The sequence below is a fragment of the Elephas maximus genome, chromosome 24, assembly GCF_024166365.1.
Source record: "Elephas maximus indicus isolate mEleMax1 chromosome 24, mEleMax1 primary haplotype, whole genome shotgun sequence".
Taxonomy (NCBI): domain Eukaryota; kingdom Metazoa; phylum Chordata; class Mammalia; order Proboscidea; family Elephantidae; genus Elephas; species Elephas maximus.
In genome coordinates this window covers 38435234-38451432 of record NC_064842.1, presented here as the reverse complement: position 1 = coordinate 38451432, position 16199 = coordinate 38435234, and the positions used below count along the sequence as shown (strand labels likewise).

General features: G+C 34.3%; 1 protein-coding gene across 3 annotated transcripts in view; it reads left to right on the top strand.

Annotated features, from left to right (window-relative positions):
• COP1 (COP1 E3 ubiquitin ligase) overlaps positions 1–15714 on the top strand; it is a 251614-nt gene extending 235900 nt beyond the window's left edge. For 2 of the 3 annotated variants that reach the window (XM_049868583.1, XM_049868582.1), the window contains exons 19-20: positions 12827–12871; positions 15346–15713. In XM_049868583.1, the coding sequence (XP_049724540.1) occupies positions 12827–12871; positions 15346–15363 (63 nt within the window). In that variant the 3' untranslated portion in view covers positions 15364–15713. Of the gene's footprint in view, positions 1–12826; positions 12872–15345 lie in introns of all 3 variants that reach the window. The other variant, XM_049868584.1, reaches the window with a different exon arrangement.
• Positions 15715–16199: the final 485 nt, after the last annotated feature.

The window sequence follows — 16199 nt, the reverse complement described above, 5'->3', positions numbered from 1 at the left end:
AAGAGACTCACTTTTGCCCTACTCTTTTGTACTCTTTGAATTTTTACCACACTTTTATATTACCTATTCAAGTAAACAATATTATTTTTAAAAAGAGAAAGAAAGATGTCCCAACAATCCTTCAGGATTATATTGTTGTCCCCATTTTGCAAGAGAGGAAGCTGTGGCTCAGAGAATTTTAGTGACTTGTCCAGGATCTCATAAAACTGCTAATAAATAAATCATTTGAAATCCAGGCCTGTTTTACTCTATGCACTGTGGCATAGCACACCTACCCGGCACAGAAATAGCTTCCGTTAGTTTTCTACATAAGGAGACCTATTCATATGGTTACAGTAGAACAGTGATAAAATTTTTGAAGTTATTTGTATAGAGTCTCTTTATTAAATTACTTTGTTCTGGTATGCTACATAGTATATTGGTATCTTTGTAAAAAGTAAGACACATACCTTTGAAATTTGTTATTTTACATGAAGAAGAAAACATAGGTTACAAGTCAATACATACAGTTTGATTCCGGTCTTGATATATATATGTATATATGCAAATTAACATATAATACATAAAAAGAGAGGAATAAATGCACACAGACAGTTGTTCTTTCTGGGTAATGGGATATTGGGTGATTTCTGTTTTCTTCCTAATACTTTTTTTTCAAATGATGAATTTGTGAAATATAGCAGAAACATAGAAAAGTATAAAATATATCAGACAGTATAAAGCAGGGGTTGGTAAACTCTATAGCCTGTGGGCCACATCTGCCACCACCTGTTTTTATAAATAAAGTTTTATTGGAACATAGCCACGCTGGTTGTTTACATATTGTCTGTGGTTGCTTTCCTGCATATAATGTCAGAATTCAGTAATTGGAACAGAGACCTTGTGGCTTGCAAAGCCCAAATTACTTACTGTCTGGCCCTTTACATACACAGTTTGCTGTATCCTGGTTTAAAGAATAATTGCATAGCAGATACCTACATAACCACTACCCAAATCAAAAAAAAAAAGAACATAACCAGCACCCTAGTATGCCACTCAATCACATTCTCCTCCTTTCACCTAGCCCAAAAAAACCCACGGAAGCCATTAATCTGAGTTTTATAGTAATCAGTCTTTTTTCTATATAAAGTTGATCTCTGTATGTCTGCTTTTGAACTTCAAATAAATGGAATCATAGTATATATATTCTTTAGTGGCTTTCATCTTTTACTATCCATTGTTTATAATATTATCCATGTTGTTTTATAAACCTGTAGACCATTCCTTTCATGAACATGCCACAATTTATTCATTCTTTGGTTGATGGACATTTAGGTTGTTACCAGATTTGGACTGTTACACTCAATGAACATTCTCAAATATGACTCCCATGCACATGTAAGAGTTTCTCTAATGTGTTTAGCTAGAAGTAGAATTGCTGGCTTATAAGGAATATTTTAATAGATAATACCAAATAATTTTGGCAAGTACCTTTACCAATTTATACTCCTACGTGCAGAACGTATGAGAATTCTACTTGCTCCACAGTGTCATCAACACTTGATATTGTCAGATGTTTTAAGTTTTGGCAATCTGATTAGGTATGTGATGGTATTTCCATTTGGCATTAATTTGCATTTTCATAATGATTATTGAGGTTTAACATCTTTTCATATGTTTATTGACCATTTGAATTTCCTTATTGTAAAGTGCCAGTTCTAGATTCTTGCCCTTTTACTTTTGGGTTATCTGCCTTTTTTAATTGATTCATAGAATTTCTTTATATATTCTGTATACTACACCTTTGTCATTTATATGGGCTGCAAAGATCTTTTCTCAATTTGTGTTGCACTTTATATGTAGCATCTTTTACTTAATAGAACTTTTTGTTTTAATGTAGTCAAATTTATGGACCTTTTTTTATACTTAGGTTAGGAAGTTCTTCCTTTCTCTGAAGATCATGAAAGTGTTCAGCTATAATCATCTGACAGTTTTATAGTTTTTACTTTAAAGTTTAATCCACCTGGAATTGAGTTTTGTGTAAGGTATGAAGTGGAGAGGATCCGTTTCTTTCTTTTCTCCCTAAATGGAAACCCATTTATTTCACCATCATTATTGAAAAGTCTACTCACTTCCCCATTGAAATGCTAATGATTTCATATGCCAAATGTCTGTATGCGTATAGATCTGGTTTTGGCCTCTCTATTTTAGCAAGGGTTACACATAAAACAATCTTTATACTGAACTGGGGAAAAGGAACGACAAAAATATTTACCTTTCTCTTTTGATAATTAAGTGCTGTATTCTTTAAAAAAAAAATTTACTTTCATAACTAAAAATGCCCCTCCATTATGCTGAATGGTAACAAAGATCTTCTAAATAAAGTAAATAAAGGGCTAATATATTATGTTGGGAGATCAGAAAATGTTTAAATCATGGGTAATAGTTGATGATGATCACTATTGGATTTAACGTGAACTTATACATATACGCTGGTGTATGTTTTCTCTCTTAAAAATCGATGTTTAGAAGTATAGTATACATACATTTTAAATGTAATGGTTCAGTGAATTCTCACAAATGTATACACCAGTGTAACTGTCACCCCAACTCAGATACAAAACATTTCCATCACCCAAAAGTTTTCTCACGTCGCTTCGTAGCCAGCACCCTCGGCTACTCCAGGCTACTAATGATCTGTTTTCTGTAATCATAGATTAGTTTTGCCTGTTTAGAATTTCATATAATAGAAATCATACAATATGTACATCATTTGTGTCTTGCTTCTTTTGTTCAGCATAGCATTCTTTAAATACATCCATGTTATTGCATATATCTGTAGTTCTTTTTTAATTGCTGAGTTATATTCTGTTGTATCATTATAGCACAATTTATGCATCAGTTTACCAATTTTTGACATTAAATTTCTTTCCACTTTTGAACTATCATGACTAAAGTTGCTACAAACATTTATGAACAACTGTTTGTGTGAATATATGTTACTACTGTGGAGTTCCTAGATCAGGGTAGGTGTGTGTTTAACTATACAAGAAACTGCCAAATATTTTTCCAAAATGGTTATATTATTTTACATTGCTACCAGCATCCTAGAAGTCCCTGGGTGGCACTAACAGTTCAGTGCTTTACTCCTAGAAGATTGATGGTTCGAACCCAACCAGAGAAACCTCAGAAGACAGGCCTGGTGATCTGCTTCTGAGAGGTCACAGCCTTGAAAACCTTACGGAACAGTTCTACTCTGCATACAGGGGTCTCCATGAATCAGAATCAATTCAGTGGGAACTAATAACAACCATCATCCTAAGATTGTTCCACTTATTCCATATCCCTACCAGCACTTGTATTGTCAGTCTTTTTAAGTTTAGCTATCCTAGTTGGTGTGAGTGGTATTTTTAAATTTTGATGAAGTCCAATTTATCAAATTTTTTTTTATGGTTCATGCTTTCTGTGTTGCAAGAAATCTTTGCGTACCTCAAGATCACAGAGATTTTCTTCTGTTTTTTTTTCCCAAAGCATATGATTTTAGCTTATATGTTTATATCTTTCATCCATTTTGAATTAATTTTTGAGCAATGTAAAGGATATATATATGTATGTGTGTATATATATATATATCCAGTTGTTTCAGTGCCATCTTTAAAACTACTGTCTTCCTACTATCCAACTTTTTTAAAAATTAGTTGATCATATATGGATCTATATCTGAACTTCCTATTCTGTTCCACTGCTTTATGTTTACCCTTATAATACCACGCTGTCTTGATTACTGAACCTTTATAGTAGGTCCTCAAGTCATGTAGTGTAAGTCCTCCAGTTTTGTTTTTCTATTTCAAAATTGTTTTGACTATTCTAATTCCTTTGTGTTTCCATTTAAATTTCAGAATTAACCTGTCAGTTTATAGTAAAAAGTCTGCTGGAATTTTGTTTGGGATTGTGTTTAGTTGATAAGTAACCTAGGGAAGAATTAACATTTGTGTCTTATGGTCCATGAACATGGTATATCTGTCTATTTATTTAGGTGTTCTTTAGTATCAGTATTGTTTTATAATTTTCAATGTGCAGGTCTTAACAAATATTTTAAGTTTGCCCCTAATTATTTCATGTTTTTTGATGCTGTCATAAATTATGCTTTTAAAAACGCTGTTTGCCAATTATTCATGACTAATTTATAGAAATAAATTGATTTTGGTGTAGTGACCATTGTATCTTGCTACTTTGCTGAATTGTATTAATTGTAGTAACTTCTTTGAATATTTATTTGGAATTTTACATAGGTAACAAAATGATTAAAAAAATTTTTTTTTAATCATTTTATCTGCAAATAAAGACATTTTACTTTCTCCTTTCTGATCTGTATGCTTTTTCTTCCTTTTTATCTTTTTTGACTTTTTGTACTGGGTAGGACCTTAATACAGTGTTGAATAGAAGTGGTGAGAGCAAGCATCCTTGCCTTGTCCCTGATCTGAGGGAGAAAGGGCTCAACATTTCACCATTAAGTATAATAATGGAAATTTTTCATAGGTATTCCTCATTACCTTGAGGAAGTTTCCTTCTGTTTTTAGTTGGCTAAGAGTTTTTATCATGAATGGATGTTGAATTTCATTAAATGCATTTTCTGTATCATTTGTGATTATGTGGTTTTTCTCTTATCCTATTGATACGGCAAAGTGTATCTATTGATGTTTTTTAAAATGTTAAATCAACTTGAATAGCCGGATAAATCCCACTTGGACATGATGCATTATTCTTTTTATATATGGCTTGATTTTGTTTACTTGTTTTTTGTTGAGTGTTTTGCACCTGTTTATAAAGGCGATTGGTCTGTAATTTTCTTCTTTTTAAAATAATGTTTTTCCCCGGGTTTGTGTGACTCATAAAATGAGTATGGAAGTGTTTCTTCCACTTCTATTTTCTGACTTTTTATTTCTTCTGTCATTTTTGGGAGTTTATGTCTTTTATAGAATGTATTTCATTTGAGTTGTCAATTTTATTGTCATAAAGTTGTTCATAATAATATTTTATTATTCTTTTAATATTTGTAGGATATTTAATAATATTCCCTTATTCATTTCCAATTGTCTTTTTTATTAGTCTACATAGAGGTTAATCAATTTTACTGATTTTTTTCCAAAGAACTTGCTTTGGTTTTAATCATTTTTGTCTGTTCTTTTATTGATTTCTGCTCTTTTTTACTATCGCCGCTATACTTATGTTGCATGTAATTTGCTCCTTTTTTCCTAGGTTCTTAAGGTGGAAGTCATTGATGTTAAAGCACAATCACCATAATACATTACTGATGTTAAACCTATCTGCTTTACTATAAGCATTTAAAGCTATACGTTTTCATCCAGAACTGTTCTAGCTGTATTATACAAATATTGATACGCTGTGTCTGCAGTATCTTTTAGTTCTACATAGTTTCTTGTTTCCCTAGTGAATTCTTATTTGATCCCTGGGTTATTTAAAAGTATATTTTTAAATTTCCAAATAATAGGGGAATTTTTTTAGATATCTTTTTGTTACTGCTTTCTACTTTAATTCTGTTTGGTCAGAGAGCGTACTTCATGTAATTTCAGTCCTTTAAATTTATTGAGATTTGTTTTATAGTCTCACACATGGTCTGTCTCATTGAATATTTCACGCGCACTTGAAAATAATGTGTATTTTGCCATTTAAGTAAAATGTTCTGTAAATATTAATTAGCCCAACTTAGTTTTGGTAGTTTTATTCAAGTCTTTTATATCTTTTTGATTTTCTGTTTACTTACTCTTTGAATTATTGAGAGATGACTATTGAAATATCCAACCCTAAATGTGAATTTATCTGTTGTTCTACTTAGTTTTATCAGTTTTTACTTAATGTATTTTGAAGCTCTGTTATTAAATATGCATGCATAGGATTTTTTTAATAAATTGACCTTTATTTAATTATGAAATGCCCTTCTTTATCCTTGATCATATTCCTTTTCCTAAAGTCCTCCCGATGCTTTTTCTGATATTAATATAACCAGCCATTCCAGCTTTCTCATGATTAATGTTTACATGGTATGTCTTTTCCCAGCCTTTTACTTTTTATCTGTATTTTTTTTTATATTTAAGTGTGTTCCTTATGAATAACATATAGTTGGGTCAACATTTTTTATCCAGTCTTATAATCGCTGGGAATGGTAAATACTTGCTTTCTTCTTTTTCATTTATTGTAATATTTAGGCCATTTACGTTTAATTATGGTTGAGTTTAAATCTTTTATCATGGTATTTGTTTCCTGTTGGTCCTGTTTAATGTTCCCATATTTCTCATTTCCTTTCTTTCTTTATTATTTTTGTAATTCATTTTATTTCCTTTACTAGTTTATTAGCTATACCTATTTTATTTTTTATTGGTTTCTGTAAGGTTTATAATTTTCATGCTTAACTTATCATAGACTGTCTTTAAGTTTTATTATATCACTATGTATGATGTGGAAGCCTTGCTGACGTGGTGGTTAAGTGCTACAGCTGCTAACCAAAGGGTCGGCGGTTCGAATCTACCAGTCACTCCTTGGAAACTCTACGGGGTAGTACTACTCTGTCCTATAGGATCGCTATGAGTCAGAATCGACCCAACGGCACCAGGTTTGGTTTGGTTTTGGTATATATAATGTAAGAAGAACCTTGAAACAATATACTTCTATTTGTCCCTTTTATCCTTTGTGCTTTTGTTGTCATATATTTCACTTATATTTGTGTTACAATCATGATAATGTTTTATTTTTGCTTTAAATAGGCAGTTATCTGTTAAAAAATAAATGAAAAAGAAGCAAGTATTTACCATTCCCAGCACTCTTCATTCTTTTATGTAGATCTGAGTTTTCATATGGCATAATTTTCCATTGGCCTGAAGAACCTCCTTTAACATTTTCTTATATTGTAGATTTCCTGGTGAAAAATTATCTCCCCTTTCATTTATCTGAAATAGTCTATTTTTAATAACATATCTAGGTTGACGGTTTTCTCATTCAGCTTCTTAAATACATTGTCCCATTGTCTTTTGGCTTGCATTGTTTCCAATGACAAGTCATAGATCTTGTTTCTCTGTACGTAGTTTTTCTTCTCTGGCTCCTTCCAAGATTTTCTCTTTATTACTGGCTTTCGGCAGTTTGTGTCTTGATATGGTATTATGTTTTGTTTGTCTTGTGTTTTTTGTTTTTTCTCGTTGGGAGTTGTTAAGTTTCTTGGATTTGTGGTTTTGAAATTTGGAAAAATTTTAGCTTTAGGTCTTTTATTTATTTCCTACCCTTTTTCCTCTATTTAGGATTCCAGTTACACATATGTGAGATTACATATTGTTCTATAGGTCACTAAAATTCTGATTTTTTTTCCAGCAGTTTTCCCTTCTTTACTTCAGTTTGAATTTTTTCTACCTGTCTTGTCATATTTCCTTGTGTTTTATTCTCCACTGTCTCATCCACTATTAAGCCCAGCCAATGGATTTTTCATTTCAGATACTGTACTTCTAACGTGCAGAAGTTTCATTTGGTTCTTTTAGGTCTTCCTTTTTTTTCTCATTAAGTTCATTGTTTCCTTTAAATCCTTGAACATAATTAGAATGCCTGCTGTAAAAGTCTGTGTTTGCTATTTGTGTTATTTTTGTCATTTCTGGATCTGTTTATATTTACTGATTCCTCACCCTCCTCCCTCGCAGTTAGAGATCTTGCGCTTTGCCTCTTGAATGCTGTACACTGTGATTGCTTCATTGTTGAACGTCTGAACTTTGTTGAATTCTTTTAAGACTGTTCAAGTTTGTTTTGGCAAAAAGTTAAGTTTTATGGATTAACTTGATTCTTTTGATACTTTCTTTTAAGCTTTATTAATTGTGGATCCTAAGTAACAGTCCTCTATTTTTTCCTGTAAAAAACCAGGTAGCAAACATTTTAAGCTTTGTAGGTTATATGGTCTTTGTTGCAGCTCCTCAGTTCTACCCGTGCAGTGCAAAAGCAGCCATAGACAATGTGTAAGCAAATGACCATGGTATGTTCCATACAACTTAAATTCAAAATACTAGCAGCAGGCCAGATTTGGGCCATAGGCCACAGTTTTCCAACCTCTGATCTAAAGAATCATTTACTTTAAGATTAGTTTAGCCCTACTAAGGTGGTACCTTTGGGGACTCTATTATATGCCCTAAATGTTCAGCAAGGTTTCTTTACTCTGGTTAAAACTCAAATGTCTCTTAGCTTTTTGTGAACTCTGGGATTTGATAATCTTATGGGTTCTCAATGAGTGTGTTTTCCCCATATACAGTTATTAGCCCAGCCTTGAGTAGTTTTACCCTATCCATGAGCAGCTTATTTTTTAGACATAAACTGAAGGGGACCCCTGTGCACATGTCTAGAACTTCAAGTAGCTTTTTTCCTCTGTGTTACTTTGCCCTGCAAATTCCAGCTTCACTACAGATACCCTGAACTTCAGTTTCTGTCTCCTTAACTCGTGAATCTGCTGTGTTCTCCTTAGATTTCTCTATGCTTTGAATTCCCCTTCCTGACTATGTGGTCCAGAAATTGCCTCTGAGCAAAAAGCCAGGGCAGTTTTAAGAGTTATCTCATTTGTTTCCCTTGTCTTAGGGATTACAGTCCTGTACTGCCTGTTGTCCAGTGATGTTTTATATATTGTTCAGTTTTCTCTTTGTTTATAGTAGAGGAGCAAGTCTAGTGCCATTTGCTCTGCCATGGCCAGGAATGGAAGTTTTTTGTTTTTATATATGTTTATACCTATAGTAAAATTAATCACCTTTAAAATCAGTTACATGCCTAGAAATAAATTCTCCATTACAAGTGAAGCAAATAATTGTTACTTCTCAACTTGCTCAAGATTTTAAATAATTATATATATATTTTTTAAAAGTTGCCATCTAGTTGATTCCTAGTCCTGGTGACCCCATGTGTGTCAGAGTAGAACTGTGCTCCATGTGGTTTTTAAGGCTATGACCTTTTGGAAGCAGATCGCCAGTCCTTTTATCAAGGAACCTCTGAATAGATTTGAACCGCCAACCTTTTGGTTAATAGTCAAGCACTTAACTGTGCCACTCCTTGGTGTATATATAATGGCTCTTATAAGCTAATAAAGAGAAAAATGTTGCAGCAGATGCCACTATTTTGTTTTAGTATATGTTAGTATAGTATCACTGGCTTAATAAGCAAATTATTGTATGCTTGTGTATGTGTCTTCTGTTTTTGTAAGAGACTGACTATTAATTTTCCCACTGTCTTCCCTTAATCTTTTCAAATTAAAAACAAAATAGTGGATAAGCTATTTACTTCCCTTGGAGGAGAGTTACACAACAAAACCCAGTTTCCAAGAAAGAGGGAGAAAATAATAGGATTACTGATCAGCATTTTTATTTTATTCTGCAAGTAAAAACAACTCACTGAGCCAAAATTTGTTTACATTAGGATTTTGGCAGACTACAGCTATAGCTAGGAATTACTAGTCATTCAAAACGCAGACAAGAATCATTTAGAATCTACAGCAATAACCTTGTACAAAACATTTCCAGATAGCTATGCTAGAAGTAAAATATCTAGATTTTGTTCTCTTTTTTTCTGTTGCATGAAAAAATTAATATATCTTAAGCTAATATCTGGGTGTCTAAAAGATGGCTTAATCCTAAATCACTTTTTTTCTAAGTATATCGTCTTTGATGAGAGGGAGAACAATGTGAAGCTTTTTTTTTTTTTTTCCTGTTGTTTGTTACTTTGAATAGTTGGAATGTTTCTGAGAATTCTGAGGACACATTGTCAACTATATGTAAGTCCCAAAAGAACGACTAGCACTGGGCAGTTGCTTCATGTGGTGGCTTATCTGTAAATGAGTTATCTGTCTGCCTGCATAGGAAAAGGTGTTAAAGAGTTAACCACACTCTGATGGCATCTGACACCGTCTATTAAGGCCATAGTAGCCCATAGGTTACAAAAAGACAGTGTTTATTCATGCTGGATAGTTATCAGATGTTTTTTCTTCTTTGATTTGGTTTGGTAATCCTACAGATTTAGAATCCCTCTTGTGTGATGATTTAGCTAAATTTATTTATATGGAGCCTAATCATTCAACATTACCACCTTGCTACAATTTAAAGGTTTCCAGTTCCAGTTCAGGCCTAGATTTTCTTTGAAGTGTCATACCATCTGATAATATACCATATTTTTCCAAGCTTTTCTCCCACCAACAATCAGAAGATTAAATTATGTAAGTCATAATTTCTATAACTGGCAGAAATCCCCTCCTCCCCAAGTCCAGAGTGAATCTTCACCTCCACCAGGTTTTTCTGCCTGCCTTCTTTATATTTAAAAGATGACTGGAACGCCTTTGAATTATGGTGTTGACAAAGAATATTGAATATGCCATAAACTGCCAAAAATGAACAAATTTGTCTTGGAAGAAGTACAGCCAGAATGCTCATCAGAAACAAGGACCGTGAGACTTCATCTCCCATACTTTGAGTGTGTTATCAAGAGGGACCATTCCCTGGAGAAGGACATCATGCTTGGTAAAGTGGAGGGTCAGCCAAAAAAAAAAGGAAGACCCTGAATAAGATGGATTGACACTGGCTGCAACAGTGGGCTCAAGCATAACAAAGACTGTGAGGATGGCGGAGGACTGGGCAGTGTACCATTTTATATATAGGGTCACCATGAGTTGGAACCCAACAACAACAACAGAATCAAAATGGCAGAAAGAGATTGAAAACTTTGAGCAATACGTTTTTCATTTTCCTGACACTATATGTTCCCATCTTATTTGAGGAACATGAGTAATTCTTAATGGCCACAGCATTTAGTGATAGTGGCTCCTGGCAGTAGGTTTTTTAGAGACTGGAGTCTTTCCTAAACAGCGATTAATCAGTGCTTTTTTTTTTTATTTTCAACTTCATTTCAGGATAGTGTTCACAGGAGAATAATTTTTCAATCCTCTGGTAGCAGTTTTGATACCATGAATCTTTTCTAAAGAGCTACCATATTTTTACTTAAATAATGTATGCCTTCTACGTTTGTTTGCCAGAGCACACCCTCCCCGCAAGAGGTATTTTCGTAGGCATGTATAATAATTTTTTTTACAGCAACACGTAAAAAAAAAAAAAAAAAACTGGCATAGCAGTACTTATGAAAATACCTCACAAGCAGAGGGCACGGTTGGCAAACAAACGAAGAAGGCACATGTTATTTGCATACTAAAGTTCTTGCTAGAAAGAAATCCATATTGCACCACATGGTGCCTCTTTTTGCTGTTTTCTGAGGTAGGCATAGGAGTTCTGCCTCTTGACCCACTCAGGGTAAGTTATCTTACCCCATAAGGCTACCCATTACCAACTCTAAGCACTTTGTGAACTGAGGTAAATCTCAAATTGATCTTCCTGCCCCCCTCAGCCCGATCTACACAATATGGAAGCACTGATTCTGTGCGTATTAACTCCCAGAAGTAGCCCATAATGCCTCAAAGTGGATATCTAAACTAATTCTAATAATACTGTATTACCTGGGTTCCTATTTTTAAGGACATATGTACTGATTTAAGTGAAAAAGATCAACAGTTCCCATGCTCACCTCCGGGGCTGTAGGGAAATATCTTTATTCCTTCTTGATACAACTATGACATAAGCTACTGTCGCTACTGACTACCTCCAAGGAGTGTTCTGATCCCCTAAACAGTTTAGGGATACTGAAATAATTTATTTCTCCTTACATTAGTAGTAATAAGATGAGCATTTTTCAAAAATAACTTTACTATAAATCAAAGGAAAAATTAAAAAATAGAATGTATGAGTTTGAAAGCCAAGGTTACTACAGTTTAGCTCACTTTGGCTGTAGTAACTTGTCCAGCAAAGGCCAAGAGTTTTCTTATGATTTTGTCATGAAGCCTAAAAGATATTCAGGCTGATCCTATCCTTTCGTTGAGGTTTGGCCACTTTGTTTCTCGCAGCTATCATTTGGACATGGTCTTTCCATCAGTCATGTTGCGTCTGTGGCAGTTTTGAGCCTGTTCACCTCTTAGCTGCCTACCCTGGAAAGCAAAACACTTCTATATGCTTCTGACCTCCAGAGCCCTATTAGACCCTGTTTCCAACAGGAGACATGTCCCAATTCTTCCTGCTTTCTGAGATTCTCTGGTGCACTCAGACTTGTCCATTCCTTTCCCCACCCTTCCTACTCTACAAAGAAAGAGTTTTTTCCTAAGTCTTAAAATATGAAAAATATTGCACCACACATTCTCATTCAGATAATCACCAAGGTTATTAAAAATGCATATGCTGAGTGATAGGAAAATTAGAGAAAGCCTTCCCTCTCCCAGGTGAATTTTCCCGTTATCTTGTTTTTCTAATACCAAATGGCTATCTGTAGAGGTTTGTACCAAAGATATTGGCAGCATTTACATCAATTTTGGTGTTTTATGGAAGAAAATAAATGAAGAGGGAATTTTCTTGGGAAAAGATTGCTCACTTTGTTTTTCTCAAATTATTTTTGTTTGTGTTTTATTTCAGTCTTTATTTCTCTTGGTTTTCCTTCTATTGGCAATCTATTTCTCCCTCCCCCTTTTTTCTTTACATTTGAAAGTTTCCTACTCTGCTTACAACTGTGTTTTTTTGTTTTTGTTTTTTTAATTAAAACTTAATCCTCAAAATATGGGGGTTTTGCTTTTAAAACTCATAGCTAAAAACATGTTAAAAGTTGGTTTTCCACTTTAGATTCTACTGGTGTCTTAGGGAGAAGTGAAGAAAGAACAACGAGGATATTCTTCTGTTGGACTGTTCCCCAGGAAATCTTTCTCGGTGCTTTAAAAGTTCTTGTTCTTTTCTAGGAGTCCAATGTGCTGATTGCTGCTAACAGTCAGGGTACAATTAAGGTAAGTTGTTTCATACATCTCTGTTTTAAACTCAAATCCATATTTAGACTATAACAGGATCATGGGAATTTACAGTTGTGCTAAACCTTAGAGATCATTCCAAATTAATGGGCCTCTGTTTCCTTGGAAGTGGTTTGATTGAAAGGTAAAAGAATAGGTAGCATACAACTATGGTGAAGATGATAGTACTTGTTAGAAGATTGTAAGGATGCTGAATGAAATGATTGATAGTCAGACTGAAAAACAGGTAAAGACTATTGAGTATTTATTGTGGGCCAAGCACTGTTTAGCCTCTGTTAGGCCAGTACAGCTACCTCCAAGGACATTCACTGGACAAGGTTGAAGATAGAGCAGGAGATGCTTAGATGATCACGAGATTTAAATATATCTTACTCTTATTTGGGCAATGGTTAAGAGCTTGGCTGCTAGCCAAAAGGTCAGCAGTTCAAATCCACCAGCCACTCCTTGGAAGCTTTATGGGGCAATTCTACTCTGTCCTGTATGGTCGCTATGAGTTCGAATCTACTCAATGACAGTGGGTTTGTTTTACTCCTGTGTTACGCTTCTCTTCCTCATCTTTCTCTTCTCTTTCCTGACAAATGGATTTTTTTCTTAGTTGCCCAAACCTTTTTTAGTATTTAATATTTTAGTAATCAATTGAAAATTGATCATGTGATTATGTCATTATTATATTCTAAAAACATGAATATCCTGTGGCACACAGTCTCAGTCACAAATTCATAAGTTTTCCACATAATTTTTTTTTTTTTCATAATCAGAAGCTCAAAGAAGTAAAAATTTTTATATAAATGTACCACTGAATAGTAACAGTTGGACAAATAAATCCTTAGCTAAGCAGTGAAGTTTCTAAACAAAGCACTATTTTGGAGTAGGTTTATGGTACATAGGTTCAACTAGCACTTAACTGATTCTGAGGGTACCTGTTCTTTTCACATATTCTCTGCTGACATGGAAGTACCAGGAAGTACTTCATTATGCATTTACTTCCTCTTTCACTTGACATTCATTTTGACATGACTTCCTTCATCCCTTACTCTTACCTAAGAGGAGAATGACCCAGCACCAAAGGAGCAAGTACAAGCCTGACACATTGTCCTATGGAGATGAAATAAACTCAAAGAGAAGAACTACACTGTTAGCTGGTCAAATTAATTTCCATGATAGTCTGCTTTTTATGCAGCTAGTTTCTCTGTTTGGGAAATCCTATTAGAGAACCACAGACAGCATAAATGAGAGCCAGACTTTTAAACTGATCAGTGTTTTTATGTTCTGGAAGCCTAAAGCAAGATGATAGAAAGGTCTTGGAATCTCTGTTTTAAGTAGCTTTCTGTAGCCTCTGTCTTATCTCATGGCAAGGCATGTATTGAAAAAGATGCACCTTATTCTTCAAGTTTTGCCTCTGAGGCTGTTGGGATGGCTGGCGTGCCTGCAGGAGCGCAGAACTACATATGCACTCATAAATTCTGACTGACAGATCTTAAGATTTTGTCTAGTAGTGTTGGCCTCTTAAGCAGCCTGATTACCAAATATAAAGACAAAAGGTATTATGGAAGTGCAGGGATAAGTCAAGCCTTAGGAGAGTAGGAGAGGAAAGGCTTGCATCTTTAAATCTAGATGGAAAATTTGCAGCCTCTGTCTAACATACTCATTTTTTATAGTATTTCATAATTGTCCTCATGTTCTCTATATCTCTTCTTAGCTACATCTACTTTTTCTATATTATTGCCTTTTCTTGGTCCCATTTTTCATTTTAGCAATGCCTTAACTTCCTTAGATGATTAGTTACTACTTTAACTCTAAAAACTAGCAAAATATTATCACACCAGATGATTGAGTAGAAAATGGATTAAGCAGTAGGAGAAGGTAAAATTTTAGGGCCCACATACCTTGATCACTATAAACAGTGGTTCTCAGTAGAAGAAATAGATTAAAATCCTAAACAGTAATACTTAAAATTTTCTTAAAAATGTCAACATATATTTTTTAAATGTTACACCTATACTGAGGAAAACAAAAAAATCTGTTGCCATCGCGTCGATTCCCACTCAGCGACCCTGTAGGACAAAGTAGAACTACCCCATAGCATTTCCAGGGAGCGCTTGTTGGATTCGAACTGCCGGTCTTTTGGTTAGCAGCCAAACTCTTAACCACTACACCACTATTTCCATGCTGAGTATCAGCCAGTTTATTTATCCGTATGTTTTAAGTAGTGCGTCTGGAAGGGCTGCCTAGTTAACTGTGGAGATAACTAATCTGAAAGTTGTCATGCAACTTAAATAAGGTAAGAAAGGATTAATGTCTAGTTCCTTCAGATTCGTTAGCAGTTTACCAATTGGGAATAGTTTTCTTAATTTGGTTCTCCACTGATAAATATAGTGAAGATTCATCAAACTCTTTTTGTATTTTAAAACTATTAATCTGACACCCCCCCCCCCCTTTTTTTTTCCGATTAGGTGCTGGAGTTGGTTTGAAGAGTTTACTCAAGTCAGATTGTACTTGTTCCTGCTGAAATACATCTGCAGCTGACAATGAGAGAATGTGATGTCTCTTCCCCAAAGTCATCATGGGTTTTGGTTTTGTTTTGAGTATTTTTTTCTTTCTTTCTTTTTTTTTTTTTCCCTGCCTTTATGACCTTTGGGACATTGGGAATACCAGTGAACTCTCCACCATCAATGTAACTCCACGGACTTTGCTGCTGTTGGTGGTGTGGTTATCTAATTTTTGTGATAGGGAAACGAATTCTTTTGAATAAAAATAAATAACAAAAAATAATAAAAGTTTATTGAGCCACAGCTGAGCTGGGAAAGTTTTTGTCAAATGTGATGAAAGATAATTCTTTTCAAGAAGCGGCACGCATAAACTACAGGATAAGGGATCAATGAATAATTTGTAAAGTCCATTATTTCCCAAACTCTTTGGAATTATGCATATCAACATAAAATATAACATATGTGGATTCCTTCCAGTGAATTTAATGTTTAAAGTAGAAAGATTAGTAACTTTACCTTAAGAATTCCTTTCTTCATTCTCTTAACAGATTTCTATCATCAGCAAGTACTATACTCCCTCATCTCTCTGGATCTGACCAGAGATCTAAAATTTTGACCTATTGAAACCACATTCAAACAGAAGAGGAATTAATTTCAGTTTCTGTGACAGCCAGCTGTGTCTTTGCCTTTGAAATGTCACATATGCATACCATAAATCCTAAATGTAGACTAAACCAACTTATTAAAGTCATGGCTATCTGATAGTCATAGGTCTTGGTGCCATCTGGGCTGAATGATGGCTTAGAGCAGGGGTCAGC